Raw genomic sequence first — 27,749 nt, forward strand, 5'->3', positions numbered from 1 at the left:
TTATTATATATTATATATTATATGTATTATATATATATTTATATATAAATATATAAAAAATATATTTTTTATATAGAATTAAATGAGCTAAATGTAGGAATTAAATACAGATATAAGGCTTAAAACAGTACCTGATATACAGTAAGCTCTATGAAAATACTTATTAAAAGATTAAGTACTGAATAAATGATTGGTTCAAATAACATACCAAATGCTGTGTCATTTCTACTGCAATAGGAGTAACTTCTTCACTATACTCGCAGATCATTTTCTGAATTACATTGGTAAGATCGTCATTTTCTGTTTCTCTTATTATATGAAGAAGAGCTTGCATTACAGGTCTGATGAATGGTGTAATATACTCTTTAGCTGTAAGAGAAAAAAAATTTGGCCAAAACCTCCTAAAACCTGATATAACATATATCAAATAATAAATAGATACTTTCCCATAAAGGGGAAGAAAATGTGTCAAGTTTCTAGGATTATGCCTCTTAAAATTATTTGTAAAAACACTGCACTATTTTTGAGATATAAATCCTTTACCTTTTTCTTGATTGCTGATCAACACCTGAAGTGCAATGGCAGCTTCCACTTTCACGGGCATTTCCCTATCATCAATCAGACATCTTCTTGTCAGTTCTAAGGCCGTTTGCAGGTTCTGGTCACTTTTGAACTTTACTTCACAAAAATAGTGAAGGACCCAGCAAGCCTTTTATTAAAAAATGCAGTGAGTTACTATACATATCCTATCCTTAAATTGCCCCAAGCTACAGTATGTCTATTCCAAAAGTTCTGTGTGGGAATCTGGAGGCTGGCCAGTGGTAGATATGCCCAGAGACACAACACTAGACCAGTACTATGATCCCAAATTATTCTTTGGCTGCATGACTTTTGTGTGGATAGCAAGGTCTGAATGCAAAACACAGACAGACACTGCCATCAGACACAGATGAAAACTATGCACACATTACAGCAGCCATTTAATATTTACATGAAACAGAGGCCTAAAAGGAAATAAGGCTTTTATTAAGGTGAGCATTAAAAAGGCTCCACATAAAAGTCCACATAAGCAGTCATTCATTACAAAACATAAATGTATAAGTGAATAAGGATGAAAACATACCCTCGCTCTCATATAGCCTAGTTCACTGCTGAAGAGAGGGAATACATGATTCTGCAACATGTATTCCATCTGATCTTTGTAGATCTTTTTCTGTAAATATAAACAAAAATTATTTTTCAAAGAATTCCAAATATAATCAACTCAAATGCCAAATAAATACACAAGTATTAAAAATAACTATGTCAAAACACATTTTTCTGATTCTTTGTACCTCAGGATCCATATCTAATTTTCTCATTCTCAAACTTCATCAAAAAACACTGAATACCTTTTCTTTAATCTTTTTACCTCATTTGCTTAGAAAGTTTTTATACTAAATCTCAACAGCAATCATGTTTGAGTAATGGGAGTGTGGTTAATTTTATTTCTTACCTTATAAAACTATTATAATGAAAAAAGCCTGACTGGAAAAGTTCTAAATGAATATAACACAGTTTGAGAAAAGACCCTGCTTACAAGGTTATCTAAAAAGATATTCTCAGGGTACCTCAGTGGCTGACTTGGTTAAACATCTGCCTTCAGCTCAGGTCATGATCCCAGGGTCTGGGGATCATGCCCCATGTTGGGTATCCTGCTGGGGGAGGGAGACATTTGCTTCTCCCTCTCTTATTCCCCTTCCCAACCTGTGCTTATGCACTCTCACTCTCTCTCAAATAAATAAATAAAATATTTGAAAAATAAAAAAAATTTCTGGGGAGCCTGGGTGGCTCAGTAGGTTGAAGTCCCTGCCTTTGGCTCAGGTCATGATTCCGGGGTCCTGGGAATGAACCCCGCATTGGGCTCTCTGCTCAGCAGGGAGCCTGCTTCCCTTCCCCTCTCTCTGCCTGCCTCTCTGCCTACTTGTGATCTGTCAAATTAATAAAATCTTTAAGAAAAAATAAAAAATAAATAAAATCTTAAAATTTTAAAAATGCATGATTAAGGAAAAAAAAAGATATTCTCATGAATCTTTAGAGTCTTTTCTAAGTGGTAACAAGCTTTTTGGGCACCTGGGTGGCCCAGTGGGTGAAGCTCTGCCTTCACTCAGGTCATGATCTCAGGATCCTGGGATCGAACCCCACATCAGGCTCTCTGCTCAGCAAGGAACCTGCTTCCCCCTCTGTTTCTGCCTGCCTCTCTGCCTACTTGTGATCTCTCTCTCTCTGTGTCAAATAAATAAAGAAAATCTTAAATAAAAAAAGAAGAAGAAATCCTGGAACTACATATTACATCAACATTAAAAATATATGCTTGAAAACCTGAAGACTGAGACATAGGAACTAAATACAATGTGGGATCCTGGACTGGATCATGGACCATTAAGAAGGACATTAGTGGGAAATCTTGCACAATGTGAAAGGGGTCTGTAAGATTAGTGACTACTAGTCTATCAATATTAATTTAATATTAATTTGAGAAGTGCAATATGGCTATCATTAAGGGAAGGTGAATGAAGAGTAATGGAAAACTATTTTTGCCATTTTTCTCTAAGTCTAAAATTACTTAAAAATAGAAAGTTAAAACAAAAAAATCTGAACTTGCCGAGAGAACTCACTAAAGAGTCCCAGCCTGCCATGTAACAAATAAACACTGTCTTTGTCTTATAAACTAACAGAAGGATGGATGGACAGGTATAAAAAAACTAAAATATAAACGAAATATACCTACAAACTCATGATGATATGGAACAAGGTTCATGGGAGTTAGATGATTCTGTGACTAAATATTCACTTACACTTTGGTTACTATTTATTAACTTTAAAGCAAAATAAATTTTAGATAGCATTTATGAAGTCAGACACAATATGTACAATTAAGTTGAGGTTCCTAAAAATAAATCTAATCCAGGGTCATTCTTTATAGAAATTTATGTCACAAAAGCATGACGTTCCTAGGCTATGAATGGATTCATTCATATTTATAAATTTCTTTAAAGATAAATTTTTTGAAGGCAAAAACACTATTTCATAATTATCTTACAACATAAATATAAAACAACTCATCCAAAAGGAGTACCTTAAGCACAAGCAGCAAAAGAAAACATAAACTGGACATAATTTCAGAATCTTATCAAAACTTGTACTTCAAAGGACATCATCAAGAAAGTGAAATAACCCACAAAATACTTGCAAATGATATATATGAAAAAGGTCTAATATTTAGAATATACAAAGAACTCTTAACAATTCAACAATGAAAGGACAAATAACCCAACTAAAAAATAGACAAAGGATTTGAATATACATTTCTCCAAAGAAGATATGCAATAGTCAATATGCACATAAAAAGATTCACTGTATCATTATTCATCAGAGAAATGTAAATCAAAACCACAATGAGGTATTGTATGACACCAACTAGGACGGCTACAATAAAAAGGTATTAATTGTTGGTGAGGACAACTGGAACCCTCATACACTGCTGGTAAAAAATATAAAATGATACAGCCACTTTGGAAAACAGTCTGGCAGTTTCTCAAAACGTGACAGCAATCTGACTCCTACGTATGTGACCCAAGGGGGGTGAAAATATTATGTCCACACAAAGACGTGTGCATAAATGATCAGCTTCAGTATTCAAAACAGCCAAAAAATGGAAACACTGCAAGTGTACACCAACTGATGAATGTATAAATAAAATATGGTGTATGATACAATGGAACATTATTTGGCAACAAAAAGGAATGAAGTACTGACATATGCCACAACATGGATGAACTTTGAAAATATTGTGCCAAGTGAAAAAAGCCATTTCTCAAGGAGCATATGTTACATTGCATTCCCTTTACGTGAAATGTCCAAATCCATAAAGACGAAAAGTAGATTGGGGGTAGCCTAGGGCTGAGAAGTTTGGAAGAAAATGGAAATTAACTGCTAATAGTTTCTTTCGGGGTTGATGGTTGTACAACTCTGTGACTATAATAAAAACCACTGAATTACTCACTTTAATGGGCAAACAGTATGGTATGTGAACTGTATCTCAATAACTGTTATTAAACTACCTGCACACAAAAGAAGAAATACCTTCAGAAGTATTTCAGCTAAAGAGCCAATCATATGCAGGGCTCCATCTTTTTTTCGAGGATCAGCATTTGGTTCTGTAAGAATCTGGTAGCAAAATCCCATTGTCTTTTGCAGTACCTAGATTAAAAAAGAGAAGTTAACACTTTATTCGATTTCCTAATAATCCCTAACAATAATAAAAAAAGACAAAATGACTTACATGACTAACGTTAAAAGCTTGTGTATATCTGAACAGATTTTAAATATTAAAGCAAATTTTCTCTGTATTAAATAACCTACCTCTTTCCTCTTGCTACAAGCTGTAAACAAGAGTGTCTGGGCAGCAGTGGTAGGAGAAATGAAATCTTCAAACACATCTGGAGAATAAATTTAAAATTATTACGAAAACCACTAATTTCAATTTCTTTAACATTTTCAAGTAATTTATAAATGATGCTCTGTAAAATTAAGACCTTAAAATTATGCTGAATGTTCATGCTAGGTATAAAGAGGAAACCAGATTCTTATGTAATTTTTTTTTCATCTTTTTTTTTCTGCCTCCTTAGACTGATAGAGGGAAATTTTGCATTGGTTTATATTTCCCGTTATAGAAATGATACACTCTATTTGTTTTCTTCCAGTAATTATCCTTAAACTTATCACATGTATAGCTAACTGGAAATTCTAATTTTTTAAAAGATTTTATTTATTTATTTGACAGACAGAGATCACAAGTAGGCAGAGAGGCAGGCCCAGAGAGAGGAAGGGAAGCAGGCTCCCTGCCGAGCAGAGAGCCCCATGCGGGGCTCAATCCCAGGACCCTGGGATCCTGACCTGAGTTGAAGGCAGAGGCTTTAACCCACTGAGCCACCCAGGCGCCCCTCTTATATAATTGTGCAATAGCCTAATTTCATGTCTTTTCAGTACAAATTAAATTTTTATCCATTAATTTCTCTTAATGATCATTATCTTTCATATAAAACACAACTACCGTGAGAATCTTCACAATATGGTCACAATAGTACAATTTACTACAAATACAAAAGATTTTGGTATGAAGGACTAATATTCAACATTAGTCAAATTATAATCCTTTAGTTCCATGCAGAGATTCCATGTGATTCCAGCTTCCAATATATGTCTTCTCAACTCCCATACATATCATGGCTGACATGGGATCCAAAAGTATAGTTTTAACACTTAATGTTAAGGTGTAATCTTGAATTTCTAAGTTTTAGCATGTGCCAAAAGCACATCCAATAATTGTAACTTAATAACACTACTATCAGTGTCTGTTAAAAATGAAGACTGTCATTAATAAATGCCATAACTAGTGAATACACCCCCAAAAGTCTAAAAAATGGATAAATTACATTAAAACAGCAAAGATCAGGGGCACCTAGGTGGCTCAGTGGGTTAAAGCCTATGCCTTCGGCTCAGGTCATGATCCCAGGGTCCTGGGATCGGCCCCGCATCGGGCTCTCTGCTCAGCAGGGAGCCTGCTTCCTCCTCTCTCTCTCTGCCTGCTTCTCTGCCTACTTGTGATCTCTCTCTGTCTGTCAAATAAATAAATAAAATCTTAAAAAAAAAAAAAAAAAAACAAAAAACCCAGCAAAGATCTTTCAGTACCAAAGGAGAGGCCTTAAGATACCACTACGAAGACTATATACAAACTTAGCTAATGACATATTTTGTTTCTAAGAAGGTGAAAATTTACCAAACTTCATGCGTATATATTCATAAGGGTCTTCTTGCCAAAGTTCTTCATCAGCATCTGTATAGCACATCAATGGAAAAATAACATCTTGGATAATACCCTGAAATTTAAAAGTTAAGAAAGTAACCTTAGGTCAGTCTTTAAATTTAAACCTTCAATTTTGGTTAGGTGCTGAAACAAAAGCAACCCAATAATATATCTATGTATTATATTTTTTATTTTTTCCCCAATAATATACATTTTAAAACTTAATACTAAACTTTAGTAATGATTCTCAGATCAACTATTAAGGTACACAGTATTTTGTGCAACAAATAATTATAAAGTAAGACATATGTGCATATAGGTAGCAATTAAGTATTCTGAGAAAATACATTATGACATTTTAGTCCATCAAATCTTATAGTTCTAAATAAAGCAAATAAATCACTCACAGAAATAATACATAAGCTAATTACCCTCAAAACCAATCTGGTGAAAGTCCTTAGTTTATTCCAAAGTACATGACTAAAATGTTACAATCATAAGCCAGCACTAAGAATTTAAATGCAAATTTTAAGGTAATAGCTTTAGATTAAAAGGAATCTGAATATTTACAAAATACCTCTTATAAGTTTATGTCAAGGTATTTTCTCATTTTCCTACTATACCTTCAAAACAATGAACAGAACTAGAATAACACAAATAAAAAATAAGCATTTTCAACCTTTATAATTAATGTTATTTCAATTATATTTTCCAGAAAAACATCTCAGATAGAAAATTATTACTAAAAAAACCCCCCAAAAAAACAAAACAAAAAAAAACACACACACAAAAAGAAAATTATTACTTGTATATGAGGCTTCAGATTCTTCCAGGTGAGGGCATGAGAAACTCCTTGATTAATATAATTTAATGTCTGTTGTAAAACTCGAGGAGCCATATATTGTTTCTCCTTGTATTGATATAATACCTTCAATAAGACCTTTGAAAAAAATATTTGATCAGAAACCAAAAGTTAAAAAGAAATTTTAACCACTTTATAAGTCAGCAAAAGCATCTGACCCGTATCTTAATACCTAGATCATCATCCTAAAATAACAACCATATTCTCTTAAAAAGAAAGTAATTTTGAAAATTTTGTGTCAGAGAACTGTATTTATTCCCAAGGTAGTCAAATAAACAAATTGAATTAATACTATGTCAAAGGACTAGTTTCTGATTAAGTATAAAAAGAAAACCACAGGTTACTCAATGAACATGCCATAACTTTGAGATAGCCCTGCATTGTTGTTTACCTCCCAGAAAAACCTTATGCAAACCACTTACCAATTTAATGTCTGCCGTCTGGCAGGAGTTCTAATTCTATATATTTGAGAATAGCAATTGTCAAGATTTGGCCCACAGGTCTCCTGAAGGGTCTGTGAGGTCAAAACTATTTTCATAATAAGGCCAAGACATTATGCGCCCTTTTCACTATGTAACATCTGCATCGATGGTACAAAAGCAATGGTGGCAAATCCTCTGGTGCCTAACACGAATCAAGGAGAGGCACCCAAGTGTACCAGCAGTCATCATAATCTTCACAGCCACATTAAATTCAAAACATTCATTCCTTAAGAATACTCTTAATGAATCAGAAATATAAATATTAAATGGGGAGTATACAACATATAGCACTTCTTCCACATACCAAAGTATAATGGTTGGAAGAAAAGCTGAAATAGCTTTCCTATCAAATGCTATCATATGCTTGAAAGAAAAACTGACAGACAAATTATGGTTATTTAGACTTGTGTGTATGGCATATTTTTCCTCAAAAATGAATAAAATGAGCCTGTCACTTCAAGGAAAATAACTGAGAGTATGTTACTGGTGTTAAAATCTGAGCTTTCAAACAAAATTAGAATTCTCAAAAATCTGAGATGCAAAGACTTAGATCTGCTTAATTAGTTTCCAATATTTAAAGATATTTCTGATAACATCAGTGGTAATATTAGCAAAAATATTTTTTTTAAAAGATTTCATTTATTTATTTGACAGAGAGAGAGATCATAAGTAGGCAGAGAGGCAGGCAGGGGGCGGGAAGGGGGGAGCAGGCTCCCTGCTGAGCAGAGAGACCGATGATGGGGGAAGATGATGCCGGGCTCGATCCAAAGACCCTGAGATCATGACCTGAGCTAAAGGCACAGGCTTAACCCACTTGCCACCCAGGCGCCCCGATTTCTTTTTGAAAACTGCATAATGAAGGGCACCTGGGTGGCTCAGTAGGTTAAATCTCCAACTCTTGATTTCCATTCAGGTCATGATCTCAGGATTGTGAGATCAAGCCCCACGGTAAGTAAGCTCAGCGCTCAGTGGGTAGCCTGCTTTTCCTCTCTCTCCCTCTGCTCCTCCCCCTGCTCATGCATGCTCTCCTTCCTCTCTCTCTAAAATAAAAAAAACCTTTTAAAAATAAAATAAAATTGCATAATGAAGTATATTAACATTTGGAAAATGTTCATTAACTCAGTTTTCCAAATGACCAGCTGTTACAGAATCATGTATAGATAAATGATCCATTCAAAGTGCAATATAGATCAACAGGTGATAATGTAAAAGAATATAAAATGCTTGTTGTTGGGGCGCCTAGGTGGCTCAGTGGGTTAAAGCCTCTGCCTTCGGCTCAGGTCGTGATCCCAGGGTTCTGGGATCGAGCCCCACATGGGGCTCTCTGCTCGGCGGGGAGCCTGCTTCCCTTCCTCTCTCTCTGCCTGCCTCTCTGCCTACTTATGATCTCTGTCTGTCAAATAAATAAATAAAAATCTTTAAAAAAAAAAAAAAGCTTGTTGTTAACAAACTTTACACCACAATTAACCTTTAAGTTTTGGGAAACAGTTTTTTAAAAAAATACATATTCTGGGGGCACCTGGGTGGCTTAGTGGGTTAAAGCCTCTGCCTTTGGCTTGGGTGATGATCCCAGAGTCCTGGGATCGAGCCCCACATCCGGCTCTCTCCTCAGTGGGGAACCTGCTTCTTCCTCTCTCTCTCTCTGCCTGCCTCTCTTGCCTACTTGTGATCTCTGTCAAATAAATAAATAACACCTTTTAAAAAATACATATTCTGTGTTAAATATATATTAGGTTTGTTATTATTTTTAAATGAATTAATACTCTTAAATGTTAATTTCTAGTATGATAAGTAGCATAGGTATAAATCACATAAATGGAAGCTTGCTGAGGCTCTCAAAAATTTAGGGAATAAGGAAGACCTAAGACCAAAAAATGAGAACTGGTATAGGGTTCAAAATGTTAAAGACTGCTACACGCAATCTTTGGGTACCAATAAACCAGGAAAAAGGGCAAAATTAACCTAATAATAATGTTTCAATTTAGAAAAATTCTTAGACTTACTTGCTGGACACCAACAGCAAACGCCTTCAGAAATACTTCAGCAAATTCATTATACTCCTTGGAAACATTGCCAGGGCTTCCATACCTAAAAGAACATTAAATGCCCACTGTTTCTTTGTAATGCTTTATATATTGATACTTATAAAACTGAGAGCTTGAAAAAATAAACTTAAGTCATCATATACTGAGAGAAGCTTACCTTTCAAAAAGCCTTGCTAAGATATGTAAAGCCCACTTCTTACATTTCCACCATGGTAACTCTGGTCTGTCATCTTCTTCAACCTGAAGTGTTTCCTTCAAAGAGATTTATTTAATGATAGTAAGAGATGATACAATCTAAGAAGAAGAGCATGAGGTGAGAAGAGACTCACAAAAAACATTTATATTGGCTTTTAGAAATAAAAAAGGCTAGATTTGGAAAATTACTAACTCTTATTTAAATATAAGAAGCACTTTCATGTGCTTCACTACTTGGCTACATAGCAAGCTCAAACACAAACATTTTAGTCAAAATCCAATTAACATGGGCGCCTGGGTGGCTCAGTGCTTTAAGCCGCTGCCTTTGGCTCAGGTCATGATCTCAGGGTCCTGGGATCGAGTCCCACATCGGGCTCTCTGCTCGGCAGGGAGCCTGCCTCCCTCTCACTCTCTCTGCCTGCCTCTCTGCCTACTTTTGATCTCTCTCTGTCAAATAAATAAAATCTTAAAAAAAAAAAAAATCCAATTAACATAAAGCCAAGGCTATGAAAAGTAGTTTAATCAAAACCAGTATAGTTCAGGGCGCCTCGGTGGCTCAGTGGGTTAAGTCTCTGCCTTCAGCTCAGGTCATGGTCTCAGGGTCCTGGGATGGAGACACACATCGGGCTCTCTGCTCAGCAGGGAGCCTGCTTCCCCATCTTTCTCTGCCTGCCTCTCTCCCTACTTGTTATTTCTGTCAAATAAATAAATAAATCTTTAAAAAACCAAAAAAGAAAAAAAAAACAGTATAGTTCAAATCAAAAGGGCATGAGAAACACCATCTCAAAAATCTAATTTCAGAAATATTGGTATAAACACAAAAGGATAAACAGATGAAGACATTAATTTAAAAACAATAGTGAAAAACTACCACGGTAAACATTCGCAAATAAGGGGATGCTTAATTATGGAACACCTATAAAATACTACTATACAACCACTAAAAGAATGGATTGGATCCTGGGGTGCCTGGATAGCTGAGTCATTACAAGTCTGCCTTCTGCCCAAGTCATGATCCCAGAGTCCTGGGATTGAGCCCCTCCTCAGGCTCCCTGTTCAGCCTCTCTGCCTGCTTGTGATCTCTGTCTGTCAAATAAATAAATAAAAATCTTTAAAAAAGGGGTACCTGGGTGGCTCAGTGGATTAAAGTCTCTGCCTTCAGCTCAGGTCATGATCCCAGGGTCCTGGGATCGAGCCCCGCATCGGGCTCTCTCCTCAGCGGGGAGCCTGCTTCCTCCACTCTCTGCCTGCTTCCTCCTCTCTCTTTCTCTGCCTGCCTCTCTGCCTACTGTGATCTCTGTTTGTCAAATAAATAAATAAAATCTTTAAAAAAAAAATCTTAAAAAAAAAATGTGACTAAATTGGGCTCCTCAGTGGCTCAGCTGATTGGGTGTCTTCCTGGGATTGAGTCCTGCATCAGGGTCCTTGCTCAGATAGGGGTCTGCTTCTCCCTCTGCCTCTCACCCCCAACTTGCACACACACTCTCTCTCTCACAAAAATAAATCTTTAAAAAAGTGAGTGAATAAAACAATTCCTATGTACTAAATTCTGTATGTACAATTCTTCATGTACTAAAACCCACTGACTTGTACACTTTGAAAAGGTTAAATTTATGGAATATGTGTTATCTCTCTATAAAACTGTTTTTTAAAAAAACAGGTAATATAACTAACTACGAAGTCTTCTGGTTCATGAGTAGCTGACAAATTGTTAGGCTGAACTCCAGATGCAAGCACTTTTTAAAAAATACATAATACATAAAATTGTATTAGTTTAAGGTATATAACACAACGATGTAATGTATGTATACACTGTGAAATGATTACCACAGTAAATTTAAGAAGGTGGTCAAAACTTTTAGTTGTATGATAAATAAGTTCTGGAGATGTAATGTTCAGCACAGTAACTATATAGTTAACAGCACTGTACTATATACTTGAAGGATGCTAAGAGAGTAGATCTTAAAAATTCTCATCATGGGCTGCCTGGGTGGCTCAGTTTGTTAAGAATCTGCCTTCAGCTCAGGTCATGATCCCAGGGTCCTGAGACTGAGCCCCAGGTCAGGCTCTCTGATCACCAGGGAACCTGCTTCTCACTCTCCCTGCCATTCCCCCTGCTTATGCGTCCTCTCTAATAAATAAATTAAATCTTAAAAAAAAAATTCTCCTCATAGGGCACCTAGGTGATTCAGTGATTAAGCTTCCGACTCTTGGTTTCAGCTCAGGTCATGATCTCAGGATCCTGGATTGAGCACTGCGTGGACCTCCACACTCAGGGAGCAGTCTGAGGATACTCTCTTCCTCTGCCCCTCCCCCTGCTCGCCCAGGTATGCTTTCCCTTTCTCTAAATTAATCTTTAAAAACATTTCTCATAAGAAAAGGGTTTTGTGGGGCTCCTGGGTGGCTCAGTGGGTTAAAGCCTCTGCCTTCAGCTTGGGTCATGGTCCCAGGGTCCTGGGATGGAGCCCTGCATCGGGCTCTCTGCTCAGCAGGGAGCCTGCTTCCTCTTCTTTCTCTGCCTGCCTCTCCACCTACTTGTGGTCTCTGTCAAAAAAATAAATAAAATCTTTAAAAAAAAAGAAAGAAAGAAAAGGATTTTGTAGCTATGTGAGGTGATACATATTATGAACTCTTAATTAAAACCTGAGAAGATAAGATGGGGTGCCTGGCTGGCTCAGTTGCATGTGACTTCTGATCTTGGGGTCGTGAGTATGAGTCCCATGTTAGGTGTAGAGATTACTTAAATAAAACTTAAAAAAAAATTTTTTTTTTAAATGAAGGGGCTCCTGGGTGGCTCTTAGTAGAATGTCTACCTTTCGCTTAGGTCATGATCTCAGGCCCTGCGTTGGGCTCCTTGCTCACTGGGGAGTCTGCCTCTCAGCCCCCACCCCCCTGCCCCCAATCATGTGCTCTCTCTCACATTAAAAAACACATTACATATAGATAAATAAATAAATAAATAAAATTAAAAACTGAGAAGTAACAGAAGCATTAGAATAAATATATATAAGTACCTAAACAACAGTACATGAAATAACACTGCACAATTTTTAATTAGTATTGCACATATGTAAACAAACAAAATGATCTCTTTATCTAGAATAATTTGCATCATGTGTTATATAAACTCATAAAAATGTTACAGAAAGTATCAGTTAAAATTCCCAAAAGATAATTAGATATTTCAGTAATACAAGAACACACGGAGACTTACATTCGGTACATCTCTGTTCACAACAGTCTTTAAAATTTCTATCCATTCTGTCAGGTTCTGTTGGTTTATCAGCTCCAATGGTAGTGTATACTAAATGAAAATCAAGAATCAATACTTTAAAATCATTACAAAAGAAAACCCCACTTCCTTTAACTCTTCACAAAACCTACAAAAAGTATTTCATTCAATCCACATTTCCCATTTTTAGTACACAAGCAAATTTCTTATCTGGCTGATTTGATCAGTTTTCCACAACCGAGAACTGTGGCACTGACAGTGACCATCCTTGTCTTAGTCCCAAATTACTGGGAATATATCTTATTTTTATCCTAAGAGTGATATTGTGGATTTCTAGTGAATGTCTTTTATCAAGTGAAGAAAATTTCTATTCCAGGACTCTTAGCTTGTTTTTTGTTTCTTTAAAGTGGGAATGGTTATTAAATGTTATCAAATGCTTTATCTGGCAATCTTAGAGATGGTTATAGGTCTTTTTCTATGAGTTAATCATAGGGGCACCTGGGTGGTTCAGTAAGGTTGAGTCTCTGCCTTTGACTCAGGTCATGATCTCAGGGTCCTGGGACTGGGCTGTGCATTGGGCTCTCTGCTCAGCAAGGAACCTGCTTCCCCCTGTCTCTCTACCTGCCTCTATGCCCACTTGTGATCTCTCTCTCTGTCAAGTAAATAAATAAAATCTTAAAAAAAAAAAAAAAAAAAAAAAGAGAATCATAGAAACTGATCTCTTAACCACTGATCCACTCTTGCATTCCTTGGATAAATCCTCTCAACAGGCTCATAAAATCAATACCCTATTTGGGACTTTAGAATATCTATTTTCACAAGTGAGAAAGGGCTATACTGAATACCTGGGTATGTTAGCATCAAAAAATTAGTTGGGAAGATGAATATCTTGCCCTATTCTCTAGAACAATTGACAAAAATAACTATTCTTAATCTGAAAGTTATAATCTTACCAACTAAAAAACAAAAACAGTATATTATATACCCAAATCACTTGTAAAAATTCTATAAGAAGCAGCCAATGGAATGGCATTAAAGTGTCCTCTGATTAAGACTGGGAGATAATACACTGTCTTTACTAATCTAGCAAAGACACGCAAAATCCAACCAAGCAATATGGTGAGTCAGTTACAATCTTAGTGAAAGTCACAGGTCTATTTAAATGAGATTCTGAAGTTAAATAAGTGTATAAATGAAGCCAAAGGTTCTAGTAGATAAGATGAATACTTCTATAGCTATATGGCACAAAAAGAACTAAAATTTTAATCTTGATCTAAACCGGTTTCATTTAAGTAATTATATCCCACTGAGAAAATACACACAATCATTTCCTCAGTGGATATCTTTTATTCCAGGAAGATTTAGAATATGTAAAAATGATGAAGCCCATCACTGTGTGCCAGCCAAGCCACAGTACTAGTATTTTTGTTAAACTTAGGAATAGGTTTTGTAATCACTGGGACAATCTACATATATTTGGCACATCAGGTTCATGCTAGAAATAAACTGTAATTTCAGTAATTGATTTTCAGACTTGTGAATTCTTAAGGTGAAAGACATAAAAATTTTTTACTAAAATTTTGTAAATAGTGTCAGATGATTTAAGAGAACTTAAGATTGACTAGTTATAATTTAAGATTTATTGGACTTGTTTATGTACTTAGGGAAGTGTGCTTTGTTAGACTTTTAAGGCATACATGATTTTGGCAATTTATATATGACTAGCAAATCATCCATTTAATCTAGATTTTCAAATGAAATTATTGTAAGACACAGAAATTCTTTATCATCTTTTAATGTAGTAAATGATAGACTTTTATATATAAAAATTACCTGAACAAGAGCATAGAAGATCTTGAAAATCTGTTTCTGGATGAGGACAGATTGATCAGACTGATCAGAAAGAAGCTGGATAAAACGGTCCTTTAGAACTGGCAGGAAATGCTGCATTGCGGCTACCAGTGGACTCCGTTCCTCTGGTTTCTTGTACCTTTGGGTAGGAATACAAACTAATTCTGTAAGAATTTACATCATAATTTCATTTATATGAATGAGATACAAAATTAAACTGCTTGTTTGTCCACACAAATATAAGCAAATACTTCCTAAGCAACTTTAGATTCCTAGAAAGAAAAGGAAAAACCAACAATGGAACCATTTCAGAAGCTAAAGCAACCTAAGAAAGACCCCAAATAATAACAAAGTATCTAAAATTTCCTGAGCATTCATTATGAAGTCAATAATCCTCAAGGCTCCCGGGTGCTTGGGTGGCTCAGTGGGTTAAAGCCTCTGCCTTCCGCTCAGGTCACAATCCCAGGGTCCTGGGATAGGGCCCTGCATCAGGCTCTCTGTTGAGCAGGGAGCCTGCTTCCTCTTCTGTCTCTCTGCCTACTCTCTCTGTCAAATAAATAAAATCTTTAAAAAAAAAAAAAAAAGGGCGCCTGGGTGGCTCAGTGGGTTAAAGCCTCTGCCTTCGGCTCAGGTCATGGTCCCAGGGTCCTGGGATCGAGCCCCACATCGGGCTCTCTGCTCAGCGGGGAGCCTACTTCCTCCTCTCTCTCTCTTTCTGCCTGCCTCTCTGCCTACTTGTGATCTCTATCTCTCAAATAAATAAATTAAAAAAAAAAAAAAAGTATCTTCAAGACTCCATTAGTATCCTCACTTCAATAGTTTGAGGGAACTGAAGCACAGAGTGGTATCTTTCTCAACATACTCCTCTAGGTATGAACTTCAGCAGTCAAGATCCAAAGTCTGCCCTCTTAAATCACTTCACTACAGTCTCTAATTGTGAATACTTACACAACTGAGGAGCTACAATGACTTGGCTTTTAAATATCAGCAGGTAACTGATATAAAATTGATTATCTATTACCCTCCTTAAGTTATTTACATACCAAAAGCATTAAGGCAGAAGCACATCTAGAAAGCAGAAAATAAGCACTTTATAAACAGGAAGTCCTTTTGTAACCTATTTGGCAACAAAACCTGACTTCAACAGGCTATTTATGGTCTTCATTTATCCCATCTGGAGTGGATATTCATGTATTTTATAGCAGATACGATAATATGCATCTGACTATTGGGTACTGGTTCAATTTCAACAGGAGTGTTTAACATGTGTTATTATGTGAACCTTCTTATCTTTCTAAAATCCCAAAACTTCTGAATTCTGAATCACATTTGCTTCAAGGATGTGGGTAAAGAATTGCTGCCCTAAGTGAGAAATTTCCATGTATAGATTTCTTAGCATTTTAACAGTATTATTTAAAAAGGTCTGTTGATTTATTTTTAATTAAACTGTACTTCAGGGGCGCCTGAGTGGCTCAGTGGGTTAAGCCGCTGCCTTCGGCTCAGGTCATGATCTCAGGGTCCTGGGATCGAGTCCCGCATCGGGCTCTCTGCTCAGCGGGGAGCCTGCTTCCCTCTCTCTCTCTCTGCCTGCCTCTCTGTCTGGCTCAGTTGGTTGGGCAACTGCCTTCGGCTCGGGTCGTGATCCCGGAGTCCCGGGATCGAGTCCCGCGTCGGGCTTCCTGCTCCGCGGGAAGTCTGCTTCTCCCTCTAACCTTCTCCCCTCTTGTGCTCTCTCACGCTCTCAAATAAATAAAATCTTAAAAAAAAAAAAAAAAAAAAAAAATCAAATAAATAAATAAATAATGAAATCTTAAAAAAACAAAACTGTACTTCAATTTAAAAAACACTATGTCAACTATGCTTCAATGAAAAAAAAAAAACCTTAAACAAGTAATTTAACAGATTAGAACTATAGGGGGACACCTGGATGGTTCAGTCAGTTAAGCATCTGCCCTTGGGTCAGGTCATGATCTCCAAGTCCTGGGAGAGGCCAGAACCCAGCTTCTTACTCAGCAGGGAGTCTGCTTCTCACTCTCTCTCCCCATTCCCATCACTGATTCTCTAATAAATAACTAAAATCTTAAAGAAAAAGAACTATAGGAATGACACCCCATCTTCTATTATTAAGGAGTGGATAGGCAGAATAGCTTTACAAAATACAGACAAGTGGTTAAGTCATTATTCTAAAAAACTGAATTTATCTTTTTAGATTAAACTGCTTTTTAATTTTTTTTTTTTTCCCCTACCAGATCCCAGTTTTATCTACTGGTAGCCTTCTTAAAGAACAAAATGTATTTAAGAATTGAGTATCTGAGCACGTTTTTAAAAGGTAAAGGTAAGAGTCACCTGGATGGCTCAGTTGGTTAGGCACTTGACTCTTGATTTCAGCTTGGGTCATGATCTCAAGAGTTCTAAGATCAGGCCCCAAGACAGGTTCTGCACTCAGCAGGCGTCCACTCAAGATTCTCTCATTCTCCCTCTGCCCTTACCCCCATTCACTCACACTCTCTCTCCAAAATAAACAAATAAAATCTTTTAAAAAAAGGTAAAGGTAAAAAAGGCTAGATTATTTTCCCCTCCTAGATGAAAATAGAACCGAAATAAATTGCCAAGAATAAAACACACCACAGGGGCACCTAGATGGCTCAGTGGGTTAAAGCCTCTGCCTTCAGCTCAGGTCATGATCTCAGGGTCTTGGGATCCAGCCTCACATCAGGTTCCCTGCTCGGCAGGAGCCTGCTTCCCCACCCCCCCACCCCCTCCTGCCTCTCTGCCTACTTGTGATCTCTGTCAAATAAATAAGTAAAAATCTAAAAACAAAACAAAACAAAACAAAAAACCACCACAACAAATGTTCGAATAATGATTGAGACTACTGAACAGTTAACTGACAGATTATTTAAAATACTGTTTTAACATGCTGAGAAATTATACCTAGCATACATTTTAAAACATCTGTACAGTTCTTTCAGTCAATAAAAACAATTAACGATTTATGAAAGGAAGCCATTTGCAGTCTCCAATCTGATTATACAAACTACAGTGACTATAGACAGTATTTCCTTTTAACTACAAAGGCAGAACTATATTATGTGCTTCTCTCCATTTACCCAATCCAGATGATCACCCACATTAAGAGGGTTTGAGTATCCAGTCCATATTACACATTCTTCTTTCCTACCTCCCTCTCTACATTCAGGAGAGGACTTGAAATTAGGTGGTACTAGCTGCTAATCTACGCTAATTGGTATATGAAAGTAATTATGGTAGGAAACAAATTACTAACCCTTAAGACCTGAAAGTTCCTGAAAGCACGAAAATGTGACACTAATAAAAGCAGACTACCACAAGGCTACAATGTGCCAATCTGGTGAGCTATGCTCACAGGAAATCCTAAGTACTAGCCCATCACTTTACCGTTAAAAAAAAAAACAAAACAAAACCAAAAACCAAAAAAAAATCTTCAATGGTACATTAGTATATAAAAGGTTACATCCAAATTCTCCACCACAGCATTCAAAACTATCTTTAACATGGTCCCAATTACCAGCTCCAAATTTATCCCGCACCTCTAAACAGAAATTATCCATACCACTGGTGGTCTCCTCACTACCCACTAAAGATAATATCTCATTTCCACCTCTATACCTTTTTTTGTTCATACTACTCCATATGGTGTGACATGCCTTCCTCTTCAAATGCTCCTATTGTGCTCCTTCAACTGACAAGCATTTCCTGAGGATCTATGCTCCTGAAGACCACCACAACTTCCAATTTCTCCATGAATTTTCTTAGAACTGCTTCAGTCCACACAGATCCCTTGTGAACACCTTGTGCTCCACAATCGAACACTGGCTGAAAATGAACTGGAATTCCAATATTGTAGCAGCCTCCTATGTTTCCCATTTAAAAAAAATCTCTGTCGTACTCTCTCCTGCTAAGATTATAGAACAGGAGAGACTTAACCTCCTCAATGACAATAACAGCTTATTATTGTTATTCTCTCTCATTTTAGTCACTCACTTACCAGAACTACAACAACTGGCACTCTGATAGAAGTTGGAGCAACAGCTGGAACATTCCTTAGCAGGAAGATGGGTAGCTGGTGGGAACACAAGAAAACACCAGTACCAATGCTGTAAATGGTATACTTCTCTCCTGCTCAGAAGAAAAGCAGCAGTTCATCAGCTACTTTAGTTGGGACCCAAAAAGGGTATCGGAGGCTAACTACAGGCCCCAGAATTAGCGGGCTCACAATGGCATCTGTGCAGCTGTAAGGACTGGAAATAAGGCCACCATCATGGTGTAAGTGTTCCTCATGCCTTCCTCAACATTTTCTGTTATCAAAACTTTCAAGTGCCTACAAATTTCATTACTTCCACTACACGACTGAGATAATTCCTTCAATGTATAGCTTACCACTCTTAATGCTATACCTCAGCTTCCAAGGTTAGATCTTTTTTCTCATCCCTAAACCCAGATCTAAAATGATCCCTTGGCCTAAAATCTTTCTTACTGATACTAATTACTTATATGAACTATAATTTGCTCAAATATGCAAACACTGAAACAGGTAACTGAATCCCTCAAAACACAATGATTAAAAATGATCATGTGAAATTCCAACATATGCTTCTTAAAGAATTACAGGTAGGGTCTTGAAACTTATCAAGACCCCAAATTAAGATAAAAAATACACAGAAAGCCAGAAGTTAAATAAGGAGCGCTAATGCTCAAAGTACTCTGATACCCTTCACATTTTAAAAAAGCTTATGTTTAGGCCTTTTATCAGCACAAACTGAGGAGCCCATATTGAGGAATTAGAGATAACCCAGTTTTTGAATAGGGAAATAGATAATATGAAAAAAAGGGCACAACAAGTTTCTCAGCTGAATCAACAGAAGTGACTGAAGAATTAAAATAAGAGTGCTACTTTAAAAAGAAAATACTGCATTAAAATCAACATATAATTCACTAATTTTTATATACCAAATGTAATTTTAAATGTTCAACCAAAATACCTTAAAATTTCCAAATTTTTCCTACTTCTCAAATCTCTGTAAGAATTGAGAAACACTTACTCATAATTTTTCACAAGCTGATAAAGGCAAAGAAGAATTCCTAGCCAACAAGCACTGTTATCAGACTGAAGATAAAAGCCAATTTTGTCCACAATGGCAGTCCAGCGGCTTGGATAATCATGTTTGATGATATGGTGAATGCATGTAGTAAGTTGTACCCTGAAAGTCAAAAATAAACAATAAGGAGAAAGAAATGGTACCTAGATAAAATTCTGCTCACACAAAGAAAATGGAGTTAGGTAAAAATAAATAAGTCACTGAGAAAAAAACTACCCATTCCTACTGATTTAAAAGAAACCCAACAAATGTTACAAATGTAGATGATTTTATTTTTCCTTATTTTTCATCCCTATCATCAACTGATGAGTTTCATTTAAAACACTGCTATTTTCATTAAAAATTCTGCAAAATCGGGTGTCTGGATGGCTCAGTCAGTTATGCATCTGACCCTCGATTTTGGGTCAGGTCGTCATCTCAGGGTTGTGAGATCAAGTCTTGCATCAGGCTCATGTTTAGTGCAGAGTCTGCTTGTCCCTCTCCTCCCCTCTGCCCCTCTATCTAAAATAAATAAATACAATTCTTAAAAAAAAATTCTTTAAAATCATATAAAAATAAGAACTTTTAGTGATCAAGACCATATAATATATATGTCAGCATTCTACAGTTTTCTTTAACCCCTCTCACCTGATCACACTGTTTCATAAATTTCACATGAAGAAATTTAGAAGTTCTTGGTTTAAAAATAAAAGAAGTTGTTCTTGGTTTTTATAAATACAAAAACTACAGTAAGAAAATAAAAAAGGAATTTGCCTGTTATTAAGTTTACCGCTATAAAAATGACAGGTTTTTATGTTCTGAAAGGACCCACTGTGCTGTCCCCTCCCAAACTCCACAAATTATGTACCTGAAACAATGGGTAAGTTTAAAAATATACATATACCTGATGAGCTCAGGAGAGTGGATAATAGCTTCTACAATATTTTCTCGAATACAATGTCGATCTTCTTCTGGAATAGTATAAGGGGATATATCCCCTGGTGCTGTTTCCCGATCAGGCCAATACTGTGTTATCATATTTTTCAAATAGATAACACCTAAAATGTAGATCAATTTGACAAAAGAGTGTTTACTGTAAGTACTATGAATATCCCTTTTAAGTGTCCACACCTCCATTTAAAATACTGCATATTTTATTATTTTCAAGGTTGATAATCAAAACAGTTTAATCCTTAGCTGCAGTAATCACCCCTGAAGTTATTATTAAACATATAGCCTAAGAAACTCTACAAATAAACACACTATACAAACAAGCCTATTAAGACTTTTTACATCACATTTATACTTTTTATCCTGCTTTCTGTAGGAAAGCTATTTGGATTGATTTAACCATATTAATTTTCCAAATGAAGCCTCTAAAGACAAAACTACATATACATACTATACTGTTCCCACAATTAATAACACTGCTATAGACTGAGTATTTGTAGCCCTCTCAAATTCATACTGAAATCCACCCCCCCCCAGTTTGATGGTATTAGGGGTGGGGTCTTTTGTGATTAATGCCTTTATAGGAGAAGCACCAGAGAGGTTCCTCTCCTCTCAACATGTTGGGCTCTAAGAACCAGAAAGTGGGTCTTCATCAGACACCAAATCTGCTTGCTCCTGGATTTTGGACTTCTCAGCCTCCAGAACTTTGAGGAATATATCTATCATCCAGCCTATGATATTCTGTTATAGGAGCCCAAACTGACTAAGACACACAAAGGCTGTTATTTTTATCATAGGAAAATTACAGCATAAAAATTTTTAGTCTATAAATTTAAGCATTTCATTAATACACCACAATCAACCACTTCATATTATTTTATGGGGAAATGTGCTGTGTTCAAAAATCACAGATTACTTTTTCTGTTAGCTATCACACCACTATCTTGAATACTGCTGGTTAACACAAGATGAACTAGATTGCTAACAATGCTTTTTATCCAGTTCTCTACCCCCAAATGAGAAAAAGAACCCGCAACCGCAAATGTTTATGATGTATAGGAAATGGAAATTATTTAAAATTAATCAATTACTAAATTCTACAAAACACCAGCCCTTCTCTGATTAGTAATTAACTCTTACCTGGAGTATTACACCTATTTGAATAGCATAACTCATATATCTATGACTTATATATTCTACTTGGCTCTACCTTAGGAATTAAAATACTAACCCCCCGCCAAAAATACTACTCCACCTTATAGTATCTCAAAAAAAGATTGACTGCACATTAAAATACCCTTCAACAAAAGTTTTAAGACAAACTACCTCTACAGTAAAGAACACTGACTCAGGATATGTAATGTGTTTTAGGTTAGTACTATTTCCAGAATTTTGATTCTTTAGCTCCAAAACAGAACAGATTAAAATTAAGACGTGACACAGCGTTATATCTTCTGCATAGAGCCTCTGAGTATTTCTTTCTATCATAATACATAAAAGAATGGGTATATAGGAGCGCCTGGGTGGCTCAGTCATTAAGCGTCTGCCTTCAGCTCAGGTCATGATCCCAGGGTCCTGGGATCAAGCCCCACATTCCAGCTCCCTGCTCAGCAGGAAGCCTGCATCTCCCTCTTCCTCTCCCCCTGCTTGTGTTCCCTCTCTCACTGTGTCTCTGTCTGTCAAATAAATAAATAAAATCTGGAAAAAAAAAAAAAAGAATGGGTATATATATTTATTTGTATAATTATGATTTAGTATTTTAAGTTAGTCTCCAAAACACATAAATAAGCGAGAACTGCACTGTAAGTATACCGTGATTCAAAGTCTATTCCATCCAGGATGCTTGGACTCTGTTACAAAGACCAAATGCATCTCTCAAGTCTAGCAGACGGAATCACCATATGCCCTACACTAAAGAGTATCATTCAATTATTAAAAGAATGTAATCTGTAAAGTAATGGTGAGATTTTAAAATTCTTGACTAATTCCACAGTTCGGTTACTTCTGGTTTTGTACATATTAACTACAAAACTTTCTAGTATAATTTAATTTTGCTAATGCACATAATCAAGTCTCAAAATGTTAATTAAGGTCGTCCCTCCTCCTTTCAACATCTTAGCAAAAATCTGAAATTTAAAGGCAATTATTTTATTCATTTCAGAAGTAGAATTTAGTGACTCATCAGGTGTATATAACACCCAGTGCTCATTACATCAAGGGCCCTCCTTAATGCCCATCACCTAATTATCCCTTCCCTCCATGCACCTCCCTCCAACAACCCTAAGTTTATTCCTAGTGTTCAGTGTCTCTTATGGTTTGCCTCCCTCTCAATTTTCACCTTGTTTTTCCTTCCCTTCCTCAAATGTTCACCTGTCTTGTTTTTCAAATTCCACATATGAGTGAAATCATATGGTATTTTTCTGAGGCAAAGATTCTTATCTATAAAATAACCAAATAGGAAAACGCCAACTTCATTAGCATAAGAGAAACGACAGTTAAAATGCATAAAAGCAACTTTTCAGATGTAGTGAAAAGAAGGGCCATATGTACCCCAATGTTCATGGCAGCAACGGCCACAATTGCTAAAACTGTGGAAAGAGCCAAGATGCCCTTCAACAGACGAATGGATAAAGAAGATATGGTCCATATATACAATGGAATATGACGCCTCCATCAGAAAGGATGAATACCCAAATTCTGTATCAATATGGATGGACTGGAGGAGATTATGCTGAGTGAAATAAGTCAAGCTGAGAGAGTCAATTATCATATGGGATCACTTACTTGTAGAGCGTAAGGAATAACATGGAGGACATTAGGAGAAGGAAAGGAAAAGTGAATTGGGGGACCTTGGAGGGAGAAACGAAGCATGAGAGACTGTGGACTCTGAAAAACAAACTGAGGGTTTTTGGGGGGGCAGGGAGTGGCGGGATAGGTGAGCGTGGTGGTTGGTATTAAGGAGGGCACATATTGCATGGAGCACTGGATGTGGTGCATAAACAATGAATCTCGGAACACTGAAAAAATAAAATAAAATATAAAAAAATAAAAGCAACTTTTTTCTATTAATTAGAAATTTTAAAAAAAGACTTACAGCTGACCAGGGCCTAGTGAAATTACTGTATTTCATAGGCCCCCGAAAATGTTCCATTGTTGTGCTACTTATATAATACCAATATTTTAAAAAATAATAAACTTATATACATTCATTTATTTACTGAGTATATTTGGTGTGTCAGGCAATATTTTAGGTACTGTAAATACAACTGTTAATGAAACAAATCTAAAATTAAATGCTAACACTTGAAAAATGGTTCACTTCATACGGCAATTATGGTAAATTATTTAATCTGAAATAAATTTTAAGACTAATACTATGTAAAGAAAGGGGATGAGCTTACTATACATTAAATGAAGCAAAAAAATGTTTTTAACAAAACTGATGTACAGAAAAAGAACAGCAAGAAATAGTACCATAACATAACTGGTTTTTCTAGAATGGTGAAATTATTAGTACTTTATATTTCCTATAACAAAAGTAATACACCTGCAAATAAATTAAGTGACAGAACACTGAAGATGTGATTTCCATTATTTTGCAGACCAACAGATAATATGAGAAGTAACCCACCACATTCTCACAGACCATTTGGTACTGAGAGAACTGCTCAATATCTTACTGAAACTGGAACTAAGAAATACAGTAGTCCCCCCCAAGCACAGATTCACTTTCCGTGGTTTCGTTAACCGTGGTCATCCAGTCAAGAAGCATATGACCTTTTCTGACATATTATCAGAATATATTTTGATCATGTCAAAATGCCAAATCATTAATCTCACCTCATCTCATTACACAGGAATTTGATCTTTACACATCATCACAAGAGTGAGTACAGTAAAATAAGATATTTTAAGAGAGAGACAACATTCACATACCTCTTATTATAGTATCCTGTCACAGCTACTCTAATTTATTATTAATTATTGTAGCTAAACTCTTACTTGCCTAATTTACAAATTAAATTTTATCATAAGTAGGTACATATAGGAAAATATGTAGTACATACAGCATCAGTTCTATACAGTTTCAGGCACCCACTGTGGACCTTAAAATGTATCAGTCATGGATGGGACGGCTAATGTAGTACTTGGTTAAAAACAGTAAATGCACAAGCTCTAAGGAGCAACTGCATAAACAAAGGGGTTTGTATCTTAGAATCATCCACTGGGCTACAAAGAATCTTTTAATAAACCCTATCAATTTCTCTTTTCAGCTTCTCTTTTAATTCAACGGAATACCACATTCCTTTAACTCTGCCACCAATAATAAGGCACTAGCTGTTTATAGTAAACACATGAGGGCAAAAGGATTTTCAGGGAAGAAAATCACTGAAGGGCCACCCCAACATACCTCTGCTATTCAACTATGAACCTTTTAAATAACTGATTTACACAAACCCAAGAAAATAATTCAGTAACTTGCCTGCCTGTCTCACAGGTAAATCCAGTTGTTCCGACATAGTAATCTGAAGCAGTGTTGAAACAAAATTCAGAGACTTGTGTGCCTACAAACAAACAAACAAAATAGGTTTTAAATTTCTGCAAATAAATATTCCCAGTACTCTGTTCTACTGTTTGGCACAAAAGGTTACCCACCCACAAGTTGGTCCAAGCCTTATTTCCCATCACTCACCAACAATGAACTAAAAAAAAAGTTAATAACCTACCTCCTAAAATATTCTGGATATTTGCATTTGCCTTCATTTCATACTGCTCCACTTCCCATTTATCCTAAATAGCACTCTTAACCTATCTACACTTAACTTAAGTGTAAGTTACTTAAGTGTAAGTGTAAGTTAAGTTAACTTAACTTACATGAACAGCTCAAGAACAATATCCTCTTTAATACCTACTTCCCCATTTCAGTAATTTCTCCATAGATATGTTCTACTGAGTGACCAGACAAACTAAATCAGTAAAAATTAATAGTCTGGGAAGTGGTTTCCAAGGTGCTAATAATGTTTTATTTTGGAATGCGGCTATTTTACCAAAGTGTGTTCAGTTTGTAAAAATTAATCAACAGTACCCTTACAATGACTATCCTGTATGCATGTTACATTTAAATAGAAAATTAAAAATCAATAGCTCTGAACATACAATAAAAGTAGGATACAAATTATATGTTGATAATTTAATAAATACGTTTATATGAAATTCCAAAGTAGCATATACAGAAAATAAAGAAATACAATGAAATTGTTAATATAGTTATCTCTTGGGTGGTGGTATTATAAAGGAGCTATTCTTCACATATTTTTTTTTTAAATATTTTATTTATTTGACAGAGAGAAATCACAACTAGGCAGAGAGACAGGCAGAGAGAGAGGAGGAAGCAGGTTCCCTGCAGAGCAGAGAGCCCGATGTGGGGCTCGATCCCAGAACCCTGAGATCATGACCTGAGCTGAAGGCAGAGGCTTTAACCCACTGAGCCACCCAGGCGCCCCTCTTCACATATTTTTTATTTTCCAGTTTATACTACAGACCCTGGACACTTTCATTGACAGTATAAAAAAGTTATTTAATGATTCCTAAACTTGTCATATTTGCTTCACTTGTCATATTTGCTTCTTTTTTTAAAAAAAAAAAACAACTGGGGCGCCTGAGTGGCTCAGTGGTTTAAGCCGCTGCCTTCGGCTCGGGTCATGATCTCAGGGTCCTGGGATTGAGTCCCGCGTCCGGCTCTCTGCTCTGAAGGGAGCCTGCTTCCCTCTAACTCTCTCTGCCTGCCTCTCTGCCTACTTGTGATCTCTCTCTGTCAAATAAATAAATAAAATCTTTAAAAAAAAAAAAAACCATTAAAAAAAAACCAAACACTCAAGTTATATCCCTTCTTGAATGTTTTCACAGTTGCATTCTCTCTCCCCCAATATAACTACCACCTATGTCATCTCTTCCTTTCTGCCCAAATTTTAGTATTTTTTGCACATGTTCACATAAACAATAGTAATTTTTATTTTAGTTTCTTCTTTATAGACTTTCCCCCACAAAAATATTCCATACATTCTTAGAAACAAAAATTTCCCTTTGGATATAAAAAATTTCTTCTACATTAGAAGCTGGAATTCGGTCACTCCAAAAATTGTTTATTTTTGTTCCTGGCGCATGACCCCATGGCAGGAGCTGAGAATACAAGGATGAAACAAAACAATAAGGTTCCATGACCTCATGGAAACTTAAGAGTTTAATGTGAAGGACAGTGAAGATAATCAAACAAGTAATTACAGTAAAGTACAGTAGAAGAGGTAGACACAGTATGGGAGAATCAAAAGGAGAATCTTCTAACCCAGAAATAACGGGTAAAGACCCAAATGGGAGTAGTTAAGTGGATGAATGATAGGTATTTGTCCTTTTTGGTACTCTAAACACCATTAACCACTACAACTTTTTGAAACACCCTTCTAACTATGCAATTCACACACCACTGTTCCTTCTCAGATTGCTTCGCTGGTTTCTTACCCTATTTAAATTAAACTGTAACTGCTCAGTCCCTCTTTTTTATCCCAATTCAATATGTCAGGACCTGTCAATTCTATATCCAAAATACTTCTATAATTAATATACCCACTTTCTCCATTCCCACTAACATCAACCTCATCCAAACGACTATCATCTTCCTTTATGTAAGTACTCCCCACCTCCACCATTCCCCTTTTAACAGCCAAAGGTCTTTAAAATTGTAAACCAACCCCTTTAAAAAAAAAAAAGCCTTTAAAAAAATTTTTTTTTTTTAATTTTATTTGTCAGGGGCTCCTGGGTGGCTCAGTTGTTAAGCGGCTGCCTTTGGCTCAAGTCATGATCCCAGGGACCTGGGATAGAGCCCTTCATCAGGCTCTCTGCTCAGCAGGGGCCTGCTTCTCCCTCTCCCACTCCCCCTGCTTGTGTTTCCTATCTTGCTCTGCCTCTTTGTGTCAAATAAATAAATCCTTTTTAAAAAAAAAATTTATTTGTCAGAGAGAGAGAGTGCACAAAGCAGGGAGAGCAGCCAGCAGAGAGAAAACAGGCTCCCTAGGGGTCATGTTAAAATAACAAAAACCACCACAACCAACACTGTTTTGTTGGCTAGCCACATATACAGGCACATGTGAGTTAAAAATGAGCATATTACA

General features: G+C 36.3%; 1 protein-coding gene and 1 non-coding gene across 2 annotated transcripts in view; both read right to left on the reverse strand.

Annotated features, from left to right (window-relative positions):
- IPO7 (importin 7) overlaps positions 1-27,749 on the reverse strand; it is a 55,517-nt gene that overhangs the window by 14,783 nt on the left and 12,985 nt on the right. The window contains exons 2-15 of the mRNA XM_046016149.1: positions 25,067-25,148; positions 20,537-20,690; positions 19,597-19,755; positions 14,498-14,654; positions 12,647-12,736; positions 9,395-9,489; positions 9,196-9,280; positions 6,654-6,788; positions 5,822-5,921; positions 4,405-4,481; positions 4,126-4,242; positions 1,124-1,213; positions 544-709; positions 209-369 (exon numbers count right to left, since the gene is read on the reverse strand). Coding sequence (XP_045872105.1) covers positions 209-369; positions 544-709; positions 1,124-1,213; positions 4,126-4,242; positions 4,405-4,481; positions 5,822-5,921; positions 6,654-6,788; positions 9,196-9,280; positions 9,395-9,489; positions 12,647-12,736; positions 14,498-14,654; positions 19,597-19,755; positions 20,537-20,690; positions 25,067-25,148 — 1,668 coding nt within the window. The remainder of the gene's footprint in view (positions 1-208; positions 370-543; positions 710-1,123; positions 1,214-4,125; positions 4,243-4,404; positions 4,482-5,821; positions 5,922-6,653; positions 6,789-9,195; positions 9,281-9,394; positions 9,490-12,646; positions 12,737-14,497; positions 14,655-19,596; positions 19,756-20,536; positions 20,691-25,066; positions 25,149-27,749) is intronic.
- On the reverse strand, positions 791-974 carry LOC123950187. Its single transcript, XR_006820178.1, has one exon. It is a non-coding gene; the product is annotated as a small nucleolar RNA SNORA23 (small nucleolar RNA).

Source organism: Meles meles, chromosome 8, assembly GCF_922984935.1.
Source record: "Meles meles chromosome 8, mMelMel3.1 paternal haplotype, whole genome shotgun sequence".
NCBI lineage: Eukaryota > Metazoa > Chordata > Mammalia > Carnivora > Mustelidae > Meles > Meles meles.